The 27978-nt window shown below is 42.6% G+C and overlaps 1 protein-coding gene across 1 annotated transcript in view; it reads left to right on the top strand.

Annotated features, from left to right (window-relative positions):
* The window catches only part of foxj3 (forkhead box J3), an 84995-nt gene that overhangs the window by 51767 nt on the left and 5250 nt on the right, over positions 1–27978 (top strand). The window contains exons 4-11 of the mRNA XM_078248779.1: positions 12269–12343; positions 15307–15390; positions 16937–17038; positions 20659–20787; positions 22414–22588; positions 24738–25193; positions 25761–25862; positions 26416–26607. Of these exons, the coding sequence (XP_078104905.1) occupies positions 12269–12343; positions 15307–15390; positions 16937–17038; positions 20659–20787; positions 22414–22588; positions 24738–25193; positions 25761–25862; positions 26416–26607 (1315 nt within the window). The remainder of the gene's footprint in view (positions 1–12268; positions 12344–15306; positions 15391–16936; positions 17039–20658; positions 20788–22413; positions 22589–24737; positions 25194–25760; positions 25863–26415; positions 26608–27978) is intronic.

Below are 27978 nucleotides of genomic sequence, written 5' to 3'. Positions count from 1 at the left end.
TTAAAAAGTCTACAGCATCCTGAGACTGCTGATAGGGTCAAAGGTCTGTAGCTTCACTGAGGTAAGCTCTCCACTAAATATCCACTTAGAGCGACAGCCATGCTGCCTTACATCCAGACTGTAGGCCATTCACGTCTGATATAGATAGAATTTTAAAAGTCGTATACTAGCCCTGATGATTGCCATGTTGATGAAATCTGCATGGCAAGTAATTATCTTGGAAATACGTCTGGCTGGTGTTGTTCCATTTCATCTTTGTTTTAATCCACCCTCTCTCTTCTCTGGCAATTATTTAACCCCCGTCACCTTCTGTGTCAGCCTCCCGCAGCTAATGGCTTCACAGCTCTTCACAATCCCTGCCTTGTTGGAATGAAAGGCGAGCAGCCTTGCGTCTCTACGCGACTCTGCTGCTGCCTGCCATTAAACGCTACTTATTGATAAAGATGTCACCATGGCAGAGGATATGTAGGGAAGGTTTTTTTTTAATGTCTTCTGCCTCGTCAGTGAAGCAGGATGGCTGTCTCTTATCCCAGAGAGATATTTGATCATCCTGCTGGTGCGTCCTCAGTGGGGTCAGCAGTCTGTGAGAGGGGGACAGTGACACAGCTGTGGAAGCCGAGTGGAACCAGTGATGGATGACATGCCAGAATGGGCCACGCTGCCTTCCCAGGCGCCTGTGTTGACAGGCACGGCTCTCCAACTCACATTCAGCATCAGTAGGGCTAATCGCGGGTCATGCTAGCCACAGATGTGACACGTGAATATCGCTCCTGTAATTGCTCATTTGTCAATGTCATATTCTCTAAGAGCAGATTTCTGCCGCCACATTATTGAATAAAACTTGCTGTAATGGATAAACATAAAAAGAAACTAAATAAAATTGCAATGCAGGGCAGTGTAAGCATTTCCCACTTTGTTGTCTCATGCAGATTTGCCATCACATTAAATATAACCATTTGCTGTTGTTTAAAGCGGCTATATTCAATTATTTTTATATTAACAATTGATCACATGACTACTTGAATGTGAAAGGGGTTTCTCGGAATTGCTAAATTATTACCCAACTCTCGGCTCGTTGGTGGAAACCAAAACAGAGCTAAAAGAAGAGTGAATGTTGGATTTGCACTCATTGGGTGGGCACTAGTCTATATACACAAAGTTCCACATCTGGGATTGCTCTGTTGCCGCCGGAAATTCCACCGGATGTCCTTCTTTTCGGCCGGATGTCTATTACCTTACACTTTCTTTGTGTTTTAAGCTCCGGTCGATTTATGAGGACTATGGTTAACTGCTCCGCAGGCCTCTGCAGGGTAAGCTCCAGACAGCTAGCTAGACTGTCTGTCTGTCCAATCTGAGTTTTCTGTTACACGACTAAAACAACTTTTGAACGTACACATGTTCCACCAAAACAAGTTCCTTCCCGAGGCTATTTTGCAGCGGCACCGGGGCTCCGAGCGGTGCTTAGCGTTTCGCTCCTGTCCCAGAATACGGTATGGACTAGCCAGACCTTCCTCTGAGCGCTGTGGAGGAAGGTCTGGCAATGGTGGACACAAACATGATTCCACATGAATGCTTATGTTGCTTTGTTTCCACTACATCCAAGTGGCCAGAAAAATAGGTTTATTGCAGGTTTATTTGGTGGACAGTATTTTAGCAAGACATAACCTAAAACAGATTTTTTTGCCAAGGGCCACTTACGTTTTCTACAGATTAATATAATTATTGTGTAAATGCCATTCATTCATTTTCTTTTTGCTTCTGGTATCCGATGGTGAAAGCTACATTCTGTGTTTCTACAAATGTATTGGCTCCTTTCTTGTAGTATGTAAATTGTTTTGCGAGTGTGTGTTTATGTGTGTGCTCACAGTGATTATAATTTGAGCCTTGGCTGTAAGCCCTTCAGCCTGTGCTACACCAGCCGCAAGGCCACAGCCTCTCCCCACCAGTTAATTGCATCTGAATTAGTCCATTAATGTGGCCGTGTAGAGGGATGAAGGGGTGCACGGAGGTGTCTGGCCTCTTTTGACCACCGCAATGTATTATTAATGGGTCAGCAAGTCTGGCAGCTCTGCATTAACTTGGCTAATGGACTGTAGGGTGGGTCTGTGATTTCTTTTCAGAAGGAAATCAAATCTAATACATATTACAGAAAAAAGCTTCTCTTAGTCTTTTTTTAGAGTTTGTTAGTGAGAGCAGAGCAGTGATTTAAAATGAGACGTTGCTTCTTGCCGTTCCTTTGTGGATTTGCTCCATGCTGACAGGTTACTGTGGAGAGTCCAAGGTTACTCTGAGTCATCATTTTGTGTCTGTCATGGACATGTACTGTAATGTACTTTGCTAATGAAAAGCAAAGTATGAGATCAGATTAATACGGATGATGGTAAATGGCTTACCTTTTTCTCTGCTTGTGTAGTAGCCGAGTGTATTCAAGAACCTGGGGTTGACTGTAGTAAATGTAAGAGTGAGTTGCATGACAAGAACACAACTGAATAAGAAAATAAAGGCCTTTCTCTAGCTGATCTTCACTTTTGCTACTGACAGCCCAACCATTTTGAGTTGAGATTCTTTTACTATATCGACATTAAGGCCATTTGCCATATGGTCAAATTTAAATTATTTATTTAAAATGTAATAACTTAAAACAACAACTTTTTTCACCAGTCATTTGCCGTTAAGCAGTGTCCATGCTGTCTTAAAGTGCAGCTAGTTTCCTTTGTGTCTTTAGCTGCAGACTGTTGTACGTCCCGGTGTTGGAATCCTTTCCAGTGAAATACGGTCATACTGTACACCGTTTAGCTGTTAGTATTTTATGTTTAGTGTTTAAGCCAGCTAACGTTACTAGCTAACGGCAGGCTAACGTTACCTGCTGTATGTTAACTAGCGTCACGCCCTAGGCTGTTTTAAAAATTTAATCACGATACATTTTTTTATCTCAACCGGTTGTAATCTTTACACATTTAAATAGATTTTAAACCGATTCACGATGCATCGTTGCATCCCTAGTCACCATTTCTTTCTCAACAGTCAGTCACAATAATAGGACTATGCAAAGATAGAAGGTTAAGGAATGCATGTGACTGTTTTTATTCATTTGCAGTTTGATAGTAACATGCATAGTGAGCAGCAGCATTAGCTCTATAATGTTTGTGTAGACATGCAGGAAAAATAAAAGGTCAAAACGTCTCCATTTTTCCTCTGCTCGATATGTGTTTTTAGTAGGACTTCTGTTTTGCATTTTGTTCTTCCAACATCACATTTTATGGTCTTGGTATAAAGATGTAAAATTTGGTTCTTGCTACTTAAGCCTACATAGAAAAGAATATACATGGAAGAAGCACACAAAAGGCTTCCTGTGCTGTTACTTAATTTGTCTTACTCTTAAGTGGACAGTTGGCACTACCCCGTCACCATTAGTAGCTGCAGTCAGTTCTTCATTGTTAGTGGGCACTGTAGTCAGCAGGCTGCTGTGAGCCATTGTCAGAGGATAGCATCAGAGGCTCTTCTTCTGGCTGATAATTAAGTGGCACACTGACAAACGGCTTTCATCAGATCCCTCATGTGGAACTGAGAGCATGCGAAGGCTTTCAGGGAGGATAAACCGGAGGACGTCACTTTGCCTCCAATCTTTCATGGCCTTGTGCTGCCTATGCAGCGGAGGAGTAAGGGAGAGAAAAAGAGCCCTGTGTACTGTAGCACAGAAGAAAAGTGCAAGCCTCCGTCGCTCAGACAACCATACTCAATTTACAGCACTGTGCAAGGCGGCTCTCTTTGCTGATATTGTCAGCCTGTACTCCGTTTCACGGTTTGTCTCGAGTGACCAAACACACAGTATGTGCTACGTCTTTTTCCCCATTTGAGTATCTGTCAATTATTTTGATCCTCGAGGCTGATATAACTTGTGATGACCTTAGGCACTGAGTGCATAAGAATAGATAGACTGAGTTTGAACCAGAGTGCAGACTATAACCCCCTTAAAACCTAAAACGTCCCATCACTACAACCTGTTCCTACTCGTCCCCCATAAAATCAAGGATCAGTGTGAATGCTTTTTGCAGGCTCCTCGTTTTTAGACTTTAAAGCTGTATCAACATGTAGTGTGTGTGTGTGTGTGTGTGTGTGTGTGTTTGCCAAACTGTAGCAGAAAACTGTTGTTACTTATAAATGTGCATTGCCAACTGGTGTCTGTATGTTCAGCCAAGATGGTTTGTAAACTAACGTTAGCTCATCAGCAGCTAAAGTAGAGGCTGTGGAGCTGTTAACGGATCATTGAGATGATATCCCAATATCCCAATAGTTCTCTACTTCTGGTAATACCACCAATTACCAGAAGTAGAGCACTACAAATCCGTTACCATTAAATATAATTCTACATTTGAATGTATTTAATGATCAGCATAGTGAAGGTCATTTTAAGATTTGCAGTAATGCAGCTGTTATCCATAAATGTGAGCTACAGTTAGTAAGTTATTTGTCTAATTTTAATGTTTGTCACTTGTCATGTAATTTTAATAGCAATTTTAGCATTAGTGACCCTCTAGAAAAGTACTAATGGGCCCATTTGACCCCTTCCCAGATAATCACACTGGGCTGATTCTTAATTTTCTCTAGTGGATGTTGCACAGTTTTTTGTATTCCCTAGACTTAATTTTAATCTTGCCGTGGCTCTACCTTTTTGTTCCAGCCTGTGTTGTCTTGACTGGTTTACTGTCTTATCACTTAATTCTGCCAACTTCCATAGAGGTCTGTGCCCATCATCATTTCTCTTCAATTCTTCTTGGTTCATCGGCAGTGACAAACCTGTTGAAGGTCAGAGATGTTCTGAAATAATCCACTTAATGGAATAATGCTGCACCGTGCAATAGTGTAGCAACACCAGAGGTTGTACAAAGTGGTTTGTGTGCGGTTTGGCTCTGAGCGAGAGCGTGAGACAGAGTGGGAGAAGGCACAAATATCGGCAAAAGAGAGACCGACAGATAGTTCTCTGAAGGACTGTGCTCAAAAAGGGCTCATATGAGTGGCTCAGGGCTTTTGTTGTAGTGTGACCTGCCATTCAGTGTTGCATTAAGTGAATTTTTCCCCCACATCTTTTCAAATCTGCAGTGACCGCCTCCCAATTTATAAGGGGAATGCTCAAATTCCAAACGTAGCATTCAAGTCGAGGCTGTAACCTCGAGTGCACCTAGAAAATAATGCAGAAGATGTTTTTTTTCCTTGACTTTCTGCAGGTCCATTCCAAGGTTGGCCTTACAGCAACAAAGCAGGTAGGGAAGGGAATGTGCCTGCGTGAGATTGAGTTCAGAACATTTATATTGGAGCTTTTGGTCTCTAACCCCACGCTTCGGTTAAAAAGGGAACATCCTTGGTGCAGCATTCATAAACTTTGTTTATGCCACTAGAGAACTATAGGGATTTTGTTTTGGCTCAGTCTATTGTCTGAGCTCTATAGGATGCAGCATCCCTGGATTACCCTTCAGCAAAATTACTTGGCAGATATAGTCGGTTTGCTTTGCTTTTTTGGTATCAGATATGAGGTAAGCTCAACATCTACTGTACTTTTACTTTATGTTTACAAATGTCTTTCTTTTCATCTGGCTGTAGTTAATATGTAGACAGCATGGTCTAATAATCTGTAGTTATCAGAGATAGTCTAGTGTTGCTGTAGACGTCTGTTAGCTTGCTTGTATTTATCTATAATACATGTCTGAGGTGGCTTTCTTCCACTGATGAAGCACATTTTGTACCTGCAGCCTCCCCTGTCTATCCTCTTTGCCATTCCTGCAGTTTGAATGTATGGAGCCGGCCTCTGGAAACAATACACCTGTGGAGGCTGATACAAACCAGTGACCTCAGTTGTCATCTCAATTGGCTCCCCTGTTGTGGCAGGCAAACCTTGACAGCGTGTATTATTTTTGTCTTTGTTCCTCGTATTTATTTTCTTTAATTATAGCTCTTTAAAAAACCTTTAATAATAAAGTCCAAGCATTTCACTATTGCAAATGTTGTGAAAGTTTTTTTTTGGCTCCTGTCACTGTTCTGTCTTCTCCTGATAACATGTTCTTTTTGAGTCCACACAACATGTTATCGTTTATCAAGCTAATTTCTTTCTTGCATGTATTGCCCTCATTATATGAGCCTGCCAGTGAGAAATGGGTTTAATTTAGGCAAATGCTCATTGTCGGGGGGGATACAATTTCCCTGAAGTGTCATGTCCTTCTGCGCAAATGGCTGTTGAGTTTTAATTACTATAATACCTCAATGTGCTACACCAGATGACCTGGGTCTAGATAGCAAAAGTTAGCAATCATTTTCATCTTTCTTGATTGCTCATTTTATTTTTGTCTTTGCATTATGGACATAGACATAGAGCTCTCCTAGCACGGAATAGCAGGATATTATATTTATGACAGATTTCACCTTGGCACTTATTTTTCTGCGGCAGGCAAGTAAACTGTTTATGTTTTATTAAAACGACATACAGGTCAGTAAAGATCAGAGTCTATGGGGTTTAAAACCATGCCAACACATTACTACTACTGTAGATGCCAAGGGAGGCAGATCAAACGCCTTTGAAGATGGTTAAAAAAAATCGTTATAGTTGACTCCATTGGAATTTGAGTGTGGGTTTTGGGTCTCTTGGTAGCTTTACTAGATGTGAGACAAGCTTTGCGGTGAATGTTGTCAGACTTCCAATAATGCTTAAATAGCACTAAATAGAATTTAAAAAGGCTTTTCTATAGGTGCTTAATGTTATTATTTTTGTCATTGAAACCCAGGGATACTTTCTCACGATTTTCATGTACATGTTGTGAATGTGTGTGGTAAAACAAGAGGTGACAGTGGTTTTAAGTGTTCATAAAGTGAATGCAGCATCCGGCACTCCTTTGTCATCACACAGCAGGCTTTCATCAGTCAGTCAAAAGAGCCTCGTTCTAATGGCCTTAGGGTCACCGGTCTTCTCACAGCTAACAGGATTAAATTATCCAGTGATTGCACCTGTACGAACTTACCTTTCTCTCCCTGTGTGTATGTGTGTCCAATAAAACATTTTTTTTAAAGCGGTGCCTTGCGGAGCGCATGCAGTGGCATCCCACATGCCTTCCCACACCCACTACAAATAGACAGCGAAGGTGCTACATTCCGTGGCCTCGGTGCAGATCCCCGAGGCTGAGGAGTATGTTCTGTGTTGGTGGGCATGTCACAGGGTCCATATAAAATAACAAAGGCCTAAAAGTGTGTGTGTGTGTGTGTGTGTGTGTGTACACGTGTACGGCCCAAAGGTCTTTGTCTTTCTTTCCATTTGTTTGGCTATTTTACATACTCATTCATTCACTTACCCACTCAATGGCCAGTTCTTTTCTCTCCGTCTCACCATTCGTCCATCAAACTAACCTTGCCTTACCACACTGAGCTTGAGTCTGTGTATATTTTTGCTTTTCTCCCTAGACCTGTTCTTTATTGGAAATGTAAATTAAACTCAGGAATAGTTTTTAGTTGGAATATTTGCCTTATGAGCAGCTCCTGCAGCGGAGGTCACTGTAATGTTTGACCGCTGCTTCCTGACACCGTTCACCATTGCCTTTTTCGAACACACTGTAATGCTAGGTAGAACAGTTTGATCACAAAGACGGCAAATCAGGCAGCATTAAAGTTCCCCACTATTTGGAGTTCAATATCTTAACACTTTGAGATGACCAAGAGGTGCTCTTAGACTCTGAGTTGGAATGTTTCAAGTAAACTCACAACTGCCTCTTGTTGTTTGTGTTAGTTGTGGTAAATATAAGAGTGGGCCATGTGTTGGTTGGTTAGAGCCCCCGCACACTAGAGGCATAAAGTTGCAGGAAGATGGATGAATGTGGGAAAGCCAGCAACCTACAGGGGCATTGATTTATTCACATTGGACCACAGTGTGACTCTTCCTCTCCCTCGGTTGCTGGTTTTCATCCCTATGTCATAACCGGTATGTGTGCATACGTGTGTCTGTCCCAGCATGCCGAGTTCGCTCCCTTGGGTCCCTGACGGTGTGCACAGGGTGCCTCCTCCTCCCCAGCTGTGAGGAGCAGGGCTCTGACATGGCCTGTCCCTTTAGCTCACTCTGAACGTTTGACACGCCGAGCACAGAGGTCAGCCTGACCTACTTTCCCCTGGCGGCCCTTCTGCTGAGCTGCAGTGCTCCTCAGCGGGGGGGGGGGCGGAGCTGCTTACGCCTCCACTGCTGTCCTGGTGTGTTAAATCACCGCCATTTGTTAGGAGACACGTACCAGTGTGTGTGAGTTTTTTTTAGGTGTGTAGGAGGCATCCCACACACTCACTCTCACACACACACACAAACACACACACACAGGCTTGCGCAGAGGTTGGTTATGAGGAGCTCTGTGGGGGTTGCAGGTAGATGCTGGGCAGCACTTGGGCAGGACCCCTGCAGTGAGCTTTGTCTGACTCAGTTTGTGTATCACTGTTCACACCCTCTGACTTCTTCCACCTACTTCGCTTCCCTCTGTACTGTAGATCCACTTATACCCTAATACGCAACTTAAAACCTACTCTCCTAAAGCAAATACTTTGTACTCACACAGACTTAGGTTATAAATCTAAGGAGCTGCTGCTCAAATGCTGACATATTGTTTATATGTGCAGCAGTAATTGGCCTTAATTTTTCATCAGCCTATCGTTGTCTTGCTCTCCCCTTTCCCTCCTACTCAGCAAATACACTGTGATCTATCAAATGCAGCGACTGTCGCTGTCACCATGTTTTCTTTTTCTTCCCCTGCTGCCATTGTAATATTTTAAAGTCCCCTTTTTGTTCTGGTTCATCTCTTCGCCTACAAATGACCCACAGCCTGCTAGTTTCACACTACAAATGTGTCTAAAGCAGTGGAAAAAGTTTGTCTGATACAATATGGGATGTTGCGGGCACAGGGCCTGTCAGGAGTAGAAAAAAAGCAGGCAGGCAGAGTTCATTAAAAAATAAACTTCTAATGTAGCGGCAGGCCTTGGCTGCTTGACTCTATCAATGATTTAGGCCCAGCAGAAGGTCCTTAATGGATAGAGCCACCTCTCTGTGCAAGTTCAGCTGCTTCTGTCCGCCTGGCATCAAGTGGCACACACACTTAGAGACTGAAGAGAAAATGGTTTTAAGTACTTAAGTGTGTATGGCATTGTACAGCTTGCATCAGAGACCCTCCCGCTCAGACACAACCCTGTTGGACATGTCTCAGGGTTTTAAAGTAGCATAGTAGCTGGCTAAATTGAGAGCCTCCTGTCTGTTTGTCACCATTCGCTATGCATGATCACATTCTGCGTTCACATTGTTTTATTCAACTGAACTACATGTAAAGTTGAACTGTGACAAACTAAGGCAAGGGACAGAGTGTGGCTAAAAGCACAAGGCCTGTGTAATGGTGCTGTCACTGCGTTCTGTATAAAAGAGTCAGGCTTGGATGAGGAAGAGCATCTATGAGCGGGCAGAGTGGGCAGGATCTTTAGTCACGTCTATGTGTACTCAACGTTGGGGTCCATCAGTAGCTCCATTACTCCAAGGGCCACCAGATCACCATTACTTTGCCTGTCTTATAGCATTTAGATTTATGTGTCAGGTCTATGTGTCTTTTTCAGATCGGATTCTAAAGATTAGCGTTTTCTGCATCACAGCATTGCACATTCTTACTTGGAGGGAAAGTGGCTTTATCATGTGGCTGGATTACATTCAGACCACATGAAGTTCTGATCGCAGTACAAGCCTGAGTGCTTCCATATCTAGTTTTGAAGATCCGATAGCAGTGTGACCAAAATATATTGTGGTTTGAGACCTTTCCATAAATGTATTCTGGTATGTAACAGAGGCTGTAATGGTAGATAATGTTTTGTGTGGCCGTTGTAAAACTTAAAATACAGTAAAACTAGAGCTAAAACAATTGGTCAATGAATCAATTAGTCAATCGACAGGAAATATATTTATTCATAATCCAATAATCATTGCATTTTCAAGCAAATATATAGATGAATTTGAAGATTAGCTACTTTTTTTAATAGTTTTGAATTGAATATCTCTAGTTCTCTTGTGTGTAGGCGTACAACAGCCTGCTTGTACACGACTTGTAAGACTGTGTGTCTCTTATTACCGCTGTCTATTATATTTTGTGCTGTTGTCTTTGTCTGTATGGATTCAATTTCCGAAGTTCAGGTGTGTGGGTGATACTCCACCCAAAAAACTTTTGAGTATCAAACAGATGCTATGGTTATCTTGAATCTGTGTCATTTATATTGGATTACAATGGTAGTGAGACAAGAAGTGTCAAAATGTCCTACAGCATAATCCACTTCTCTGCTGCCCATTCTCATGCTGAGTATGTTACAAACACACAGAAAGAAAAGCTACTCACGCTCCCCCAAGAACATTTGAAGACTTTTGACTTAACACTATTCAATTTCACATCATCTTGGACCTTTATTATTACTATAGATAACGCCTAAAAAGCTTGAAGACAAAACTTACTATAGTGAAATAATTATTTGATTATTTACACATCACACCGTTGGTCTAAACATTTTATTCTTCTGGCTATGTTTGCCAAGTAAAATCATTTTTTGTAAATCAAAAAATCAGATTAAGAAAACTTTTAAATAATGTTTCATGAATTACATTTATTCACAAATGAGTTATGATGAACAGTTCACCGTATAATGGTAGGGAAAACCCTGCATTAATTTTTGTAGGTGATTTTTGTTCAAATCAACTTACAATACATTTCATACAATACATTCAACCTTGATGGGTGCAATAGTTAGGTGTCATCAAACATTTTAAATGCAACCCTATTAAACAAACAACTAAAAGCATGTTCAGTGCTACAGTACAGGTACTTAAGGCAATAAGTGAGTGCTAGCCAGTGTGTCAAGGTGTAGTCTGAAAAGTTGGGTTTTCAGCCTGCAGTAGAATAAGGGCTATGAGTGCAGGGCTTGGCCATGGTTTGAAGGACCAGTTCCCTTCACTGCTCTGCAGGCTAGCCCCAGAGTCTTAAACTTGAACTTGATGCGAGCTGCAACAGAGAGCCAACGTTGTGAACAAATTTTGGGGCATCCATTTGTGTAAAATGGATTCTTTGTGAAAAATAATACTGCATACTTTTTACAACCTTCTTTCAAACCTACAGGGAGGATTGTTTGATACTCAAAAGATAGATTTTGGGTTGAGTTTCACATTCAGAAAATGTTCCCTTCTGGCACAAGAACAGGATTTATTATTTTTTTTTTTATTATTATTTTTTTTTTTTAACTATAGCGCCAGTTTTCCCCTCTGTTATCTGTTGGAGAACGGTGTTCGACTACTTTTGGATTGCATTGGCATTTCAAAGTGATTTAACCAGAGAGATTGACAGCATTACAACAAGGCTGTCATTATCATCCCTCCTGTGGTATAATTGCTTATACTGTTGAATAAGCAGCTCCCATTTTTTGCACTTGGGGGGTCTCTCTCTCTCTCTCTGTGCCTCTCTACTTATCTTCTGCATCCGTTAAACTCATCAGAGAATCCTACAGCTTTTTAGTGTGGCCATCTGTCAATACCACTCCATAAAGTGGAGTGGAGAAACGTGTGCATCCATTGGTTTTTGTAAGCCCTCAGCTGGCCTGCCTCCAGCTGGTTCTGAGGGCCTTGCTGTAGCTGGTTAACCCAGACCTGGAGCATCGCTCTCCAGCCCTTGTGGCTACTTCAGCCCACCTCGCCTCCCCAATCAGGCAGCTGGATGAACCTCCCTCTTCACTGCTGTGGAGTAGCTTGTAACACTATAATGAGTTAACTTTCAGAATGATCTACATAATTTATTTCCTGCCCACACAGGAGCTCGCTGGAGCATTAATTAATATCAGTCCCTGGTATCAGCAACCATCCCAGTGTGGGATTCCTTCTGGCTCCTATTTTTGGCACCCAAGGAACTCGATATGTTGTGCAACCAGAATGCAGTTTGTTGGACATTGATGAAAGATATTGGTTCCTGGTGGCTTTGTACACAGATTGAGCTCCTGTGTATATGTGTGAGAAGTGAAATCTGGACACAGTTGCAGGCCAGATCTCACGCCACTGAAACGAGCTGACCTCGATGACAGGAGCTCCAACTAGACCTAAATGATACATGCCAACAAGTTGTTTACCCTTGTTGCTGCTGGCAGCGATGTTCTCCACACTCAAGTACTACAGACTTGTGAAATCTGATTTTTGATATGTGTTAACTCACCTCGCCACCTTTCTCTTTCTGTCTGTTCTCCCCCACAGAACTCAATACGGCACAATCTGTCATTGAACAAGTGTTTTCTCAAAGTGCCTCGCTCCAAAGATGACCCAGGAAAGGTGAGACTTTTAAAAATGAATTGTAATGTAATTATGAAGATAGAAAAAATACAAATAGAAGAACATGTTTAGTTTGTCAGCTGACAGAATCCACTGTTACAACATTTATTTTGGTGTGTATCATGCTATCTCTGGTAGAAAAATGTTACCTTTGAATGGCTGCCAGGACTCTGACAGTCTGGAAATGCATGGTATGCTCGTAATCTATTATGACCGTCCCACCCCCACAGAATTGCATTTCAAATGTAAGGAGAGACTAGTTTGTTGGACCAGCACAGACAGCAGATGTTGGTGATGGGAAAAAAAAGTCAAAGACTGGTAGAGATGGGGCCGTAACAGGGTAGAAGTCAGGTCATTTCCAGAATATTGCATCCCTGAAGTATTTACTTAAGGTGAACCTGAACCTACTGAGGATACAATCAGACCTTATTTGCTCTCTGCTCAGCTCCCTTTTTTCTTCTCTGTTAAAGGACATATAGTCCAACATGTTAATTTGACATTTGAATCTCCGTAGGACCACCGAAAGTTGTTTTTTCAGCCCGATTTACATCACTATCTGTAGCGACATCAACCTTATAAGGAGTGTACCATGGTCCACTGAGTAGTTCATGAAGAAGAAACCTATAGGCCTATTAATCTGATGGTGTGCATAGGTCTAACCATATATAGCCTAACCCAGATTTCATCCCAGCACTGTCAGAGCATATGCTACATATGCTTAGGGAACCACACAAATAATTACACACACACACACACACTCACGTACACAACGACACATGCATGAAGAGCTACGCCTAGCTGTGTAGAGGATGGGGACTGAATGCTAATTTCATGTTTTGCTGTAATCCTCTGATATTGACACTCCTGGGAGCTGCTCTACTAAATACAAAATAATCTATTGCTGTATGGATCCCATTCCAAATGCATGGCCAACATGCTCGCATCCTTAATGTTTAATTTGGAATTTTCCTCACTCCCTTCCCCCCCTGAAGACAACTTCAAAGAGGCGCTAGCCGCTCTTGATATGTTGCATCAATATTGTAATGTGGCAGGAATATGAGAACTGCTGGTTCGATGAGATAGGAGAGTCATGTCGCTCTCTGCCTGACTCTCTCTCTCTCTCTCTCTCTCTCTCTCTCTGAGATGGTGTTAGAGATGACAGTTGGTATTGTACATACACACACCCTGTCTACCTTGAAGGTAGAAATGCAGCCTCTGAAGGCTACCGTTAAAAATCCTTAAATTAATTGGTCTCCTAACTCTGTCTGGAGTTGCCAGGATAACCAGTGCACTTGTTGTGTTTGTCCTTCCTATATTTACGCACAAAAGGGGAACTAGATGACAAAATGTATGTTGATGTATGAAAATGAGCGGCGTCATTTACCGGAAGAGAGCAGGTAGAGTACATCTCTTATCAGGATCTGGGTTTTTATTTTATTTATTTTTTCAAACAGTCTATACAGCATCCTTTGTTTTATGGCTGCAGAGCATATTGTGGCTTTACCCCAGACTCCACGTGCACACTTTGCTAGGCATTTCTACAGTATACTGCAAGATAGTTGTGAATAATTTACTGACTCTTTATATGTTTTCCTGCCAACTCTCTTGGGGTGGGTGTAGGGAAATGCAGAAACTCCCCTCCCATGAGGGTTAACTTAATGTTTTCTTCCCCCCCCCCAATTAAAAGAAACGCCACCAAGCCTTGCTTTGTTTCTGTGGCTCCTAATTTTAAAACATCTGCATCTGTACCCCTGCATTTAACCCCTGCATCTTAACACATAGACACCTTTTCTCACCTTTACATACATTCTTCAGTTAAGCTTCTTGTAAAAACATGGGGTGGGTAATGAGGTTTCTGCTGCATTTTACTGTAGCCTACATCAATATGAGATTCTCATATTCAGATTCTTTATCTTTAGTTGATTGTGCTGTGAATTATTCTTCCCTCTGAGGAAAATGTTAATTGACCCCAAAGCCTCACACATATTAAAGCTTATAATTTTAACCCCCTGACAAATATAGGCCAACACTGGCTTTTCATTTTAACAATTGCAGCAGTGGTGAATGCAAGCTGTAAAAAAACACAACAGATTTGTTGGCTTTATCAAGAACAGGCCATTATGCAGCAGTTATTGTATAGATACTTGAGATACAGCTTGTTCTATGGCCTCTCCTGTTGTTCAGAGAATTTCTCATGGAAATAACAATTATTCTCTCTGCTAGGGAAGTCATTTTAAAGGTCCTGATCTCACTTTCTCTGGACAATTGAGATTGTATCAGGGGTCATATGAAATATTAAAAATAAATTCAGGACTTGCTGGGCCTTAGTTAAAAAATCTGTACTGTGAGCGGCATTTCTGTTGGCTTCGAAAAAGAAAACCATTGAAAAATAAATTAAATGGGGCCAAATGCAAAGTAAATAATGCAGCCTGGTTGTGGAATTGCAAGCTGCAGCCCCAGAGCCAGCCCTCTCCTTCATTAGCCTTGCTCAGACCTTAGAAGAAAGCAACACGGCAGGGCTAGTGCTGCCTCGATTCATGGTCTGAGACTGTGGAGCCTTCATCCTTGGCAACAGTGCTCTGACTCAGTACCTGAGGCTGAGGAAGTACAGCTTCAGAAAAGGCTTAGCATTTCACCACCAGCTGCCCTCACCAGCCTCTCATTGAGAAGCAGCCGCAGAGGAGGAAAAGCCAAGCCTTTCTTACTAACAAAGCCCACCCACACGCCGCACACACTCCCAGCTATCAACTCAACTAAAGGCTTGGGCTGATAGGACAGACTTTAGCAGAGCAGATAAGGCCTCCAATTTCTAAATAATGTTATACCAAAGAAAGATCTGATGCGTGTATGCTGTCATTTCAGAGAGAGAATGCCTAAGTCCAGTGCATATATACATCTTAGGGATGTAACATTAAAAAAAGCAATATTTTATATGAACTCACAGGTCTTTCTTCTCTCTGCAGGGCTCTTATTGGGCCATCGACACAAACCCAAAGGAGGATGCCTTGCCTACACGGCCAAAGAAGAGGCCGCGTTCTGGAGAGCGGGTGAGTCTGATGACAGATACTCTGCATATTCCCAAGAAAACACATTTCTGTACATATGCATATGTTCCTCTGCTACAGCTTCTGCCTCTATCTCTACTTGGTTCAATATTCATCTTTGCCTCTGTGTCTCTATTCTGCCTTAGTTTTCCTTTCCTTTTGCCCTCCTTTCTCTCCCACACTTTCTCTACCACATGCAAACACACACACACACACACACACACACACACACACACACACACACACACACACACACACACACACACACACACACACACAGAGAGAGAGACTCAGTAGGAGTTCATATCCAGACTTTATGTAACTGCCTCTCCAAGCTGCTTCGCTAGCCTGTCATGAAGTGGGGTCCTTATTAATAAACTATGCCCGAGGCAGCCATTACATACATTACATTTTGCACTCACTTTTTTTTAACAAACATCAATTAATGCAGAGCTGTGTGCGCCGGCTATTCTGAGCGGGAGCGTTTGTCTTTAATTATGGATGAGTTTCGTCCAGCGTTGCGTATAGCTGCACAGGTTTTAGTGAGCTACTCAGATTGACCTGGCCCTGGGGCATCCCGACAGAGAGAGCTCTTGTCTACTTCTTCCCCACAATGTGTCTGACCAGAGGCTTTGAGGAAGGGAGGATCCTGTTAGTCTGACGAGACAGACTACTGTGCGCACACGCTAACTCAAGCCATTGTCTCTACCACACAAGCACAGAGACTACATAAAACTTAACATGCTCTTCATGTAGTCGCCCTGCAGCATCAAAATACTCACATTCATTCACAAACGGCGTCCCGGTGTGAGGTTTTATGTACACAACACAACAAATGTAAAGGTACAGGAAAAACATTGTTTTTAATATGCAGCTCTGTCAACAGTTTCTACTAAAGCTCTCCTGATGCAGCTCTGTTCATTTGAGCATGACACAAAAGAACGTACCAAGTGAAGAGTGTGTTTTCTGTAGGACACATGCGCTGTGCTCACCCTTCCCCCCCCTCCAGACACTGTCTGCCTACAAGGCATTCCATTAAGAGTCTCAGACATTGAAATTGAGAGTTTGTGAAATCTCATTTATGTTTATCATGAATTAAAAATGGTATTGTTGGCAGCCAATCCTCTTACAGTAAGCAGTTTTGTGAGACAGGCATGGCAGAGTTATCTCTCACAACAGTGCGCCTATACAGCAAGACTAGGGCATGTGTGCGTGCATGTGTGTGTGCATGTGCTTATACTGTATGCGTGTTTAGGTGGGAGATGAGGGTTATGATGGGGGGGGGGGGTACTGTCTCCATCGTCTCAGAAAGCACAGTTTAAATGTGACCTAAATAAAGGTGTTGCTCTGTCATATGACAATAGTTCTGGTTTATTCTTTTGCATCATTCAGATGAATATGTATCTGGTCTGAGCAGAGGATTTATCACAAATATAATACAGGTCTCTCCTTGCAATCTGCAGTGGGATGTCATGTGTTTGATAATTAGATAGTGTTGAATTTTTTTTTTTTTTTGTCTGCCTCCACACCCCGCCCCCAACCCCCACAGGCTTCTACGCCGTACAGCCTGGAGTCGGAGTCTTTGGGGATGGAGTGTATGATCTCTGGAAGTGCCTCTCCAACACTGGCAATCAACACTGTGACTAACAAGGTACTACAGCCAGCCATCCAGCCTCCAGCTCCAACACACACCTGGCTACACGGCTGCACCCTGACCCCACCCACTTCTCTAACCACCTACAGCACTATTCCCCACAGAGAGAGGAGCACTCTAGTGGAGGGGAGATACACACACACACACACACACACACACACACACACACACACGCGCACACGCTCATATGCCTAAAGCTTCTCTGCAATGCAACCCACACCAAAATACACAACTATCTGCACTGCAGCACCTTTTTCCTCTACAACAACAGGCAGCAGGCTCTTGTTATCTTCAGCACAGAAATATGATGCTCACACTGATACTTAGCACTTTGCAACCTGATAGACCTTACACAGTCCCGTGCAGACGTGCAATAGGATACACCAAACGCTGCATAGGGTTTCTGTATCCGCACCTGTAGCGGAGGTTGAGTCTTGTTTCTCACTCTGACCACATCACACTGCCACACTACAGGTGACCACCCCTGCTGCTGGTTTCTTCTGCTCTCTGTAGTTTTTTTTTTTTTAATATGTGTAAAAGCTAGGAACCACTTCTACATCACAGAGCAAAGCTACAGGGATTGTTAGCTGTGAGTGTCTCGCTCACTCTGAAATTTAAATAGGCTTTTTAACCTTAAGCTCTCATCCTCTGGGCCCAGCTCTCAGGTGTACTTTTAAAAAGCCTACAAGAGTCGCTTATTCATTTGCTGCAAGCATTACAAAAAACTGTTTAATGTGAACAGTAGTGTTCACATAAAAGGTGTGTGTGTGTGTGTGTGTGTGTGAGAGACGGAGGCTCGAAAGTCTGAGCATATGTCGGTGTGTGTTATAACTTGTGTGTTCATGTATGTAGAGTATGTTACAGAGTTTGTTTTGACGAGTATGTCAGTGGCGATTAGCTTGGGGCTGTTTCTATAGAGAACATGCAGTTTGTCATGTTGCTGTAGCAGACAGATTCATGGGCCTAAGTGGGGGGGAAAGATGACCCCTTTTTCCTCTGATTGCTACAAACTAGCACTTGCCACAGCACCAGTCTCCACCAGCGGTGACTGCATAATGAGGCCCCTAATGTAGAGAGCTGACAGCTTAGAGTTTGGACACCTGCCATCAAATACCTCCAGTCAAATAACTCAGAAGAGCAACAAGCAGAAAACATGTCTGCTGTGTTATTCCAAGAGCTGATGAAAAGAAGTTTTGATTTGTCTCTTTTTGTTCACTTGATTGTGACAAAAACTGTTACAGAGGTGAAGTGAACAGAAGACAAAGTGGAATAGCAACAGATCTGAGGCCCTAACTCCTCGGAGAGACCTTGTTTCTCACTGACTTATACTGTAAACACACGACAGGCCACGCCTCTTTCGGTGCAGTGTGCCAAGCCACAGGAATTCCCTCTCTGGTTTTCTCTCTCTATTCCAGTCTCTCTTCATCATTCCCGCCTTCTCAGATAGACCAATAGGAGACGCTGGCAGGACAATTACTGAACCAGCAGGAATCTTTTTCTTTCTCTTCTGTTGGACATTCCTCACAAGATTGCTGCCCCCTCTCTTTTTTGTGTGCCTTTCTCACGTAGACTCAGATTTTTCTCTCCCATCCCCTAAAGGTTGTGTTCTTAGGCGGCCTTAAACATTGGCGTGAATGTGATGAAACTCTGGCACTGAAGTGTGATCATGAAGGGAAAGAGGATTGTTGGAAGTGTGTTTGCTGATGAATGGTCTTCTCTCTCTTTCTCTCATATCTCTTCCTTCTCTCTTCCTCTTCTTGTCTGTTCAATCCTGCATGCAGGGATTGTACTGAACACTAGCTGGCATTGTTGGAGACACCTGGGCCAGTCTTGCTTTGATTTCATAATCCATGCCTCATGCTCCAGATTATGCTCCCATGTAAAAGACACCTCTGGCTTTTTACTTAATTCACTGCTAAGAATAGAACTCTGATTCGCTTGCCTGTACACAGTATTTAATGTGGAGCAGCTTCTGCCTGTATGAGCATGCCTGCGTGCGTGTGCGTGTGTGTGTGTGTGTGTGTGTCATAGGTTTGTGTTTGCTTCTACATATGGGGGTGAGATGTGACTGGGTGTTCATCTGTGACCGTGCTTGCTTGAGTGGGTGTCTTCACTCGGGACTTGGGTCTGCGTAAACCACAAAGCAGTGAGGTTTTGAAATCATCACACTTTATTGGTAAGTAGAGTAAAAATAGATTGCGGTGAGAGACTTAAGGCTAAAAGCCTGTTTTATGACTTCATTACACAAAACATTTATATTTCTGTGGCACGCTGTTTTTGATTAGCATTGTCGGGCTGATTTTGTAGACGTGCTTAAGCTTTCAGTCTTAGCTGCTCATTGAGTTCCCCTTCACGCTAATGAACACTGGAGCCAAGCCCACACTGAGTGGAGGAAGGCTAGAGTTGCCTAATGAGCTTCTCTTACTACCCCCTATTCTCTTCTCCCTCAGCCTCACCCCTCTTCCTTGTACAGTGTTGCCTGGATTCAGCATTTGCGCCCAGCTTTTTTTTTATTTTATTTTTTTTATTTATTTATATTTCTATCTCGTTCTTCTAGCTCAGGAGCCAAGCTCCATATTAAAAGCTTAATATGATCGGACGCTCTCACTCTGTATGTGTGTGTCCTGGAGTCGTACCAGCATGTCAGAGCAGAGAAGGCAGTCAGACGTGCCTGGGTTTCCTTTCCTTCTTGTGGCCTCTGTGGTAGCTCGCTGTGCCTCAGCAGAAGAGCCTTCAGTCCACTGCTGTTACTGAGAGGCAGGGTGCTGGGCAGGGCTCGGCCAATCGGCCTGCCTGAAGGCTGCTGCCACTGCTGTCTCATTGTGCTGAGCACAGAGCCCACTCTGTTCCACTCACAGTGATGAGCAGAAGCCACCATGCTTCACTCAGTCATGGACGGACACACACAAACGCATGCACACACACCGATTTTCGAATGCCAGGCCCTCTTCCACTGCGACACCATCGTTGCATTGCTGCCATTCCTTTTTCACAATACAAAACTCAACACATGGACTATTCTCTGTGGGTATCATTATAATTCATTATCTGGATCGTTCTTCTTACTATTGTCTTAATTGCCTGACGGCGCACTTTATTTGGGAAGGGTGGGAAGGCTAAACCTTGTTAGACCATAATTAAGATTGTCGTCCTGAAGTGCTTCGGCTAGTTTCGCTGCTATATTGAAAGGTCAGTGTCTCGGCTGCACTAAAATCCTTTTGTGAGTTGTCCCAAACGGATTTGCGCTCGGTGAGCAGATGTGGCTGACATCGCCAGTAGTGTGACCTTTAGTGATAGGAATGTCTCAGCTGTCTCCAGTCCTCTTCACACGTTCAGCTTGAACCCCTTAGTGACTTTGGTGGGTGTTCAGCAGCACCCTGTGTCTCCTACACACACTTAAAAAAAAGAAGTGAAAAGCAAGTACTCTGCTATTATGACATGTCATTGCATGCAGGAAACACATGCTCATGCTTTACATTTCCATACTAAATTACATTGTTTAACTATAGACCAACATTATCTCAGAGGAATGCTGACATGCTCTACCATCAGCAATAGTGGAGATGACATTAGTGTGTCTTTGAGAAAATGAGCTAATGTACATGTATGTGTTTCAGGTGGCGTTGTACAACACAGACCAGGAAGGGAGCGATAGTCCAAGAAGCAGCCTTAACAACAGCCTGTCTGATCAGAGTCTGGCTTCCGTCAATCTCAACAGTGTGGGCAGTGTGCACAGCTATACACCGGTAAGACCAAGGACCACTTTTCACATTTTTAGAGGTCTCATTCATTTGTCAATCTACATTTAGCATTGGTACAAAGAACAAATAAGGTCCTGCTGTAGCATCTTGGTCGCCTTTCCGCAAATATACTGTTGCCTTGCTGTTCTTTAAAGGATGCTGGTAATTCTGCTTGTCGGTGTTGCAGCTCATGAATGTCCCTTAGTTTGATATTTGTAAGAAAGATATTTATATAAATGTGGTGTAGTTGATGATTTGTTTAGCACTAAGCGCTTAGGCCAAATGATAAATTCTCATTTTATCCACATTTTTTTTCAAGCTGTGGGGGAGCCAGTATCACTAAATGAATGGAAATGAAACACCGCCAGACTTAGAAAGTGTACTGTACCCCATATTTCATCTGATCAGAAAGCCCCAAGAGGCTCTCTTCAGAGGAGCCAGCAGTAGACAGCAATAGACAGAGGTTCAATGTGGACATGCGCTAGAGTACAACATCAGGAAGGGGGTTAAGGGAAACAGAGAAAAATGTGCACGCTCCTGGAAGCCAGACAAAGAAAAACGCTTCCTCTGATGTCCTCCCACCAGAGATGCCCCCTCTTTGGTGTGGTCCTCCTGCATCCTAGAGTGCTCACAGCTCCAGGCGCTGAGCATCGATCGTCTCAGCCTGATGGATGTGCTCTCTCTCTCTCTCTCACACAGCCAAAGCAGCAGCAGCTCACAGTAAACACTCTGGCTTTATTATCACCTCTTCACTCTTACCCAAGCCAGACTGTGAGCTGTGCACTTCAGTAGCCTGCCCACATCTTGGAAGAGGAAGATGTTATGATCAAAAATTGGACGTGACCTTTTTTGTAATGCTAGCCCCACAGTTGACACAGGTCAGGTCCTGCTTTGTGAAATAGCGATGGTTTTCGCATCGCTGCCTTTGCTGTGATGAATCTCGTAGACAAACTCGTTGCTGAAGGGAACGCTGCTTGCTGTCTCACACCTCGGGGCAGTGCATAACTGACTGCCCACACAAATGCATGGATAAAATGGCTGCTTATTTGTACAAGGTATTGCTATTGATTTTGTTTTAAATACATTTTGCTTGGCCACCAGAGTATTGGGTTTGTGTCCATTCGAGTTGGTCTGTTAATGTTATGTGAACCAAGGCGGTAAGCACTAACCTAAATTATTGTGCTCTGTGTGATTGTTCTTTACATGCTGTGTGACTGACACCTCTTCAGACAGAAACAACATTGTTACAGTGGCTCCTCAGAAGACTCGAACCATCCTCATATTTGACTTGTGTGTTTGCTGCGTACTGCGTATTTAAATAAACCATAAATTTTGCATTAAATATTCTAGAGGTTTTCGGTTTATGTGGCTCCATGACCAGATGAGCATTGTGGGTATCTTTTGAAAAGTATGTATATTATTGATGTGTATATTTTGAACATTATAGTGTGCTCCTCTTAGCATCAGTAGTCCCTGTAGCCTGTGGTGCAGATGTAGCAGAACTGTAGCCAGTCAGTGTACTTTCACAAAAATCTATCGCAAGTTCATCATTAAACATAATCAAATTTTGCACTCGATGTTGTGGTTTGTTTTTGTAAACCTTTAGCTTTCTTTCTCTCCTCATCTCTCCAGGTGACCAGTCACCCAGAGCCTGTGTCCCAGGCTATGAGCCTCCAGCAGCCCCCCCAGTCCCAGTACAACATGCCAGACAGGGACAAGCAGCTCCTGTTCTCTGAATTTGAAGATCTCAGTGCCTCCTTTCGCAGCCTTTACAAGTCTGTTTTTGAGCAGTCCTTCAGCCAACAAGGTGAGTGCCCTTGTGGGATCATCAAGTGGAAATCTAATGAAGAACCTAAGCTTCATTCATCAAGAAACGATCAGAACGATTTTCCTAATGTTGGTTTGTTCTTAACAGCTGGGGCTATACAGACTCTTTAGGCACTAATTAGGTTTACTCTGAAGTGAGCAGGTATTCAACAGGCTGACTCGCTTATAGTGCAAATCCATACTGAGTATTCTCATGGTCTTTTGCTACAGCAATGTGGAAAAGGCCTAATTTAATATTTAGAAGCAGTCTGAAAGTTCATATCTTAAATATTTCATTAGATGTTGTAAAGAAAATCTTACTACATTAATTTAATGGTTATTTCACAATTGATGCACCATCCCTCTTGCTTTGTATTTTTCAAATTACATGAAAGGTTTCTGCGTCTCGTCATGTGTGTCAAATGTTTTCTCATGCAGGCAGTTTCATCAGAGGAGTGGAGAAGGTTGCAGACAGCCCAAGTCCTCAGTACATTTTTGGATTTGAGGTTCATTTGTCATAATGACGGGGAATTTGTATGATATAATACATAGAAGCGGATAGAGCACAGCTTTCCAAAAAGCCTGTGAGTCCCTGCAGAACAAAATGCATTTTTTCTTGTAATCTGACTGATAAACAAAGAGCACTTGACAAGCGGGTTATGAGCAAAGTAGACTGTGCTTTCTGTGTATAACCTACTTTCACAAATCAAATGCATTTCATGCTGATGTTTTCAAAGAGTTCCTCTCCTTTAATCTATCATCTATGTTTCATTAGTTCAAAGTTGTTACCTTTTTTATGCGCATAAAAGTGAAATATCTTAGTCAGACAAGCTCTAGCAATTAAAAAGTGTAAATAATCGAGCTAGAGGATTTCACACTCTGCCGCTGTAGACAGTGAGCTAATTCACTGGCTTTGATAATAGGTAATGAGCTCGCATTATTATTCTGGTGCCACGTTAATTGCTTTCTGTATTTCCCTGGTTGGACAATGGGCTTTCTGCACCGATAAGAGATGCACCTTTGTCACCCCTGCAGTGAGTGTTACGTGCCGATTGTGGAGGTGCAGGGCTAGAGTCAGCTCTAAAAGCACTCCAGTGAAATAGGTTTACTGTGCCAAAGCTGTGAAGGACAGGGCCTCTTAAGACCACTCCCTGCCACTCAGATGATTGCAGTTGGGTGTGCAGATGTTCATGCTCCAGTCATGTCTGTTAAAGAGCCGTCCAGCAGCACAATGAATTTGTCAAAGAGCCGTGTATCTGGAGAGGAGAGGCGACAGCAGCTTGGGCTCTTGAACCTCAGAGACGCAACTGATGCTGAGTCATTCCCTGGTACAACAAAATGGCAGCTGGTCTGTCTCAAGTGTAGAACTACTTAAACACGGGAGGCCCAGATCCCATTATTGAGAGAGTAAGATATTGAGATATATGTAAGTAGCTATTTTTTTGTTTTACACATGTGACGACCCTGGCTCTCTGTGTGTTTATGATGAAGTTCATTATACAAATACACCTCAGTCTGAAACCATGTGACTGACGTTTGTGTTGGAAGTATTAGTTTAATTTCAGGGCTTCAACTAAATATATTTTAATTATCAATTATTGTGTCAATTACTTTTAGATTCAGTGATTCCCAGAGCCCAAGGTGATGTCTGCAAATTGCTTTTTGTGTGGTCACAAGCAGTTCAAAACCTATTTAATTCACAATGAGAATTAACCGAGAAAAGCAGTAAATCTCGAGACGCTGGAACTAGCAAGTGTTGTCATTTTCCTTGATAAACAATTAGTAAATCTACAAAAAATGTATCTGCAACAATTTCATGATCGATTAATCATTTGAGCCTATTTTCATGCAAAAAGTTAAATATTTTGGTAGTTTTAAAGGTTTGTAAGACAAAACAAGATGTTTAAAGATGTCACCTTGGGCTCTGTGATGGTCATTTTTCATTATTTTCAGACATTTTATAGACAAAGAAACATCAATTAATTGGGGAAATAATTGCCAAAGAAACGATAATGAATGGTTAGTTGCATCACTATCAATGAACAACATTGTTGATAATATACATAATTTTCTTTCGATTGACAAATTTGCCACTGACTATTCGTTTCAGCACTATTACAAGCTTTGTGTTCGTGTGTTTTGTTTCCCAGGTCTGATGGGCATACCGTCGGATTCCTCCCAGCAGACCCACACCTCCTGCTCCTATCAGCACTCCCCCAGTGGCAACATTAGCACTCAGAACAGCATGTCAAACAACCAACCCAACAGCCACTCCGCCAACAGTGGCCAGGTGCCCCTGTCCCATCCTGCCCAAGCCCACCCAGGCCACGGCTCGCCCCACGCACAGCACCTCCCGCAGCACGGCGGCCCCCACAGCCAACACGCCCAGCACAGCCAACACAGTCAGCACCCCCAGCACGCTGCACACTCCCAGCACGGGCAGCATCCATCGCAGCACCCGTCCCATGGCCAGCACCCACAGCAACACACACCACACCCCTCCCAACACACGCAGCACAACCAGCACCCTTCTCAACACGGACAGCAGCATCAGAGCCTCTCCCACCAGCCCCATCCTACCCAGCAACAGATGGCCTGCAACCCAGGTAAGACCCTCTCTGTCGTTGTCTTTGCCGTGTTGTTTTCTCCTCATCATGTTCATCACACAGACACATGTCAACAAAGACAACATGTTCACAGCTGAATATGGTTTTGTATCCGTCGTCATAAAGCATTTAGAAATTGTTATAGGTGCTAAACAGTAAATCATCATCTGATTTATTATCTGTGGTGTTGTGAGAACAAAGCAATGCTGCATCCAGTGACTTCAGCAGCTCTTACAGAGTTGACTGGCTCCTCCTAGTGGCCACAACACAGAGCTCAATTGTTTAAAAGCCTGATAAACTGTTCTTTTTAGTGCTACCTTATCATTCATTTGGCACTACAACTGCCTGCCCAGCTATATGAAAATGCATCATCTGGCCTCATTTCCTAACCCACAGTATATAACAATAACAGCAACAATTATTGTGCAGTGGTCCATAAATGATGTAATTAGGACTAAATCTGTATTTGTCCCAGGAGTGGACTTGGTGTTAGAACCAAAATTACCTGTATCCTTTAAGTCTCTTATCTTGTAATGTTACAGATAGTATGCTGTCTGTGTGTTGCAGGTTTACTGTCTGACTGGTACCCAAATCTGGATGCACTGAAAGAAAGCTGTCGTATTGCTAGCAGCTATAACTGGGCTGATGTCGACCTTTCACCTTTCCAAGGTGCGGTTTGGACACTACAAATAGACCTTATTGCATTACCAAATAATGGTTATGTAATGTATTTGATTTATTTGTCCGATTAAGATTTTTCTAGATTACAGAAGAAACAAAACATTTAAAGCCAGGAGCTGATAGTACAGTACTGCCCCAGCTTTTGATTGAGTGCTAAAGTGTTGACACTGTGGAGTTGATTACGAGTTTAATTAAACTGAGCTCTTCAATTAAATAGCACTGCCTTCAAGTTTAATTACCCAAACACCGAGCTCAGCAGGTCAGTTTATCCAATTACAGTCTAGGATTGCAAGGTAGGATGTTTTTTAAATATCACCCTATGAAGGTTACCAACATAATGAATATATATTGCAACCCAAAGTTTTTTGCTTCGTGTTTGTAAATTAGTTTCTCATTTAATAAATGTATATTCTTTGGACAGTCGGCTGGTGCAGTTTCATACATTTCATTGTCACAAAGGCATTTTAGTGCAGACAGATACTGTCACTCTGATAGTAACTCTGGTTGTTCTGTCTATAAATTTGTGTTTCATGTTCCTAAGGATTGAGAGAGAGTATGAGACAAGCGGAGTTGAACAATTGGTCCCTGGAACCCACCCAGATCGCCGACCTCTGCTCGTCCATCAACCAGTTTTTTGCCCGCACCGGTGTAATCCAGCCACAGGGGGCAGTGCAGCCTCCTGTTTGTCATGGCTCCATGCTCCCCAACAAACCCAGCCAGCACCTCAATACAGGTTAAACACCCGCTCCTTAACCCTATGATCCTATTTATAATTTGATTGATTTGTGTAGTTGTGGTGAGCAGCTTATGAATTTTTTTTTTGGCATGATTCTCGACTCGTGAGTGTTTTTAAAGTGATATTTATATCATCCTATAGAGATAGCAGCTGTATCTCTACCTACATCATGTATCTTGAATGATGTAGGCATTTACACTTTATCTGGTTTTGTTTCTTAGGAAGGATCATGTAATTGTACAGTAGATACAGTAGAACTTCAAAATACCTGCAATGTCAGTATAGCTATGAGGTCTTACTGACTGTTTATCTGTAAGGGGGGGAAAAAAGGTTAGTAAAAATGAATACACAAGCCCATTGTCTGATGAATTTATCTCACTTACAGTTCATCTATCTGAAAGTGCAAACAGTCTATAGTCTTTTTGCGCACAATGAGCTCTGCTTGCCCTCCATGACAGTGATTCCCAACCTTTTTGGCTTATAACCCCTTAAAATGAAACGTCGTCTACATGCAACCCTTCGTTACCGGCTGCATTATGTCTACCAGTTGTGACCAGTTCATCCAAACAATGATTTCTGTCCCCTGATTTATTTGCATAATGAGAGGCCTGAAGAAATCAAATTATTTATTCATACCCAAGGAAAAAAACAAAATATAAGAGGAATGTTGAAAAGAATAAAGCCATTTTGTGTAGCTAAATTAAGTCTTTTTTTCCCCCTGTCCTACATACCTTGTGAGTTGATATGTTACTCAAAATGTTGAAGTTACAGAGATTACTTAATACAATGATCCCACAATGATCTTTCACCTGTGGGTATTGGCTCAAATGTGGGATAATTTAGAGATCCTCCTGTAAAAGGACAGTACATTACAGTATAGAATTATAGTTATAAGTTTTGCTCAAATGCATTACTTAAATTTAAAGTGCTCATATTATGCTCAGTTTTAGGTTCATAATTGTATTTAGAGGTTATATCAGATTTATGTGGTTTAATTTTCAAAAAACACCTTATTGTTGTACTGCACATTGCTGCAGCTCCTCTTTTCACCCTGTGTGTTGAGCTCTCTGTTTTAGCTACAGAGTGAGGCATCGCGCTTCTGTTCCATCTTTGTTGGGAGTCGCACATGCGCAGTAGCTAGGTAAGGACTACTAGCCAGTCAGAAGCAGAGTATGAGGGAGTGGCACGCTAGCAGCTAGGCGAGCATTATAGCGTGTGTTACAAAGTGACGCACCTTCGTCACGGAAGTAAAGACTGGACTACAATAGAGCTGTTTGGAGCAGTTTGTGAACAGTGTTTTCTGTTGGAGATGGTAAGTCCCTTTGGGGTGGACTTTGGGCTTTTTCCCCTTTGTAAAGCTATAACGTG

This window comes from Sander vitreus, chromosome 4 (genome assembly GCF_031162955.1).
Source record: "Sander vitreus isolate 19-12246 chromosome 4, sanVit1, whole genome shotgun sequence".
Taxonomy (NCBI): domain Eukaryota; kingdom Metazoa; phylum Chordata; class Actinopteri; order Perciformes; family Percidae; genus Sander; species Sander vitreus.
This window is presented reverse-complemented; position numbering and strand designations above follow the sequence as displayed.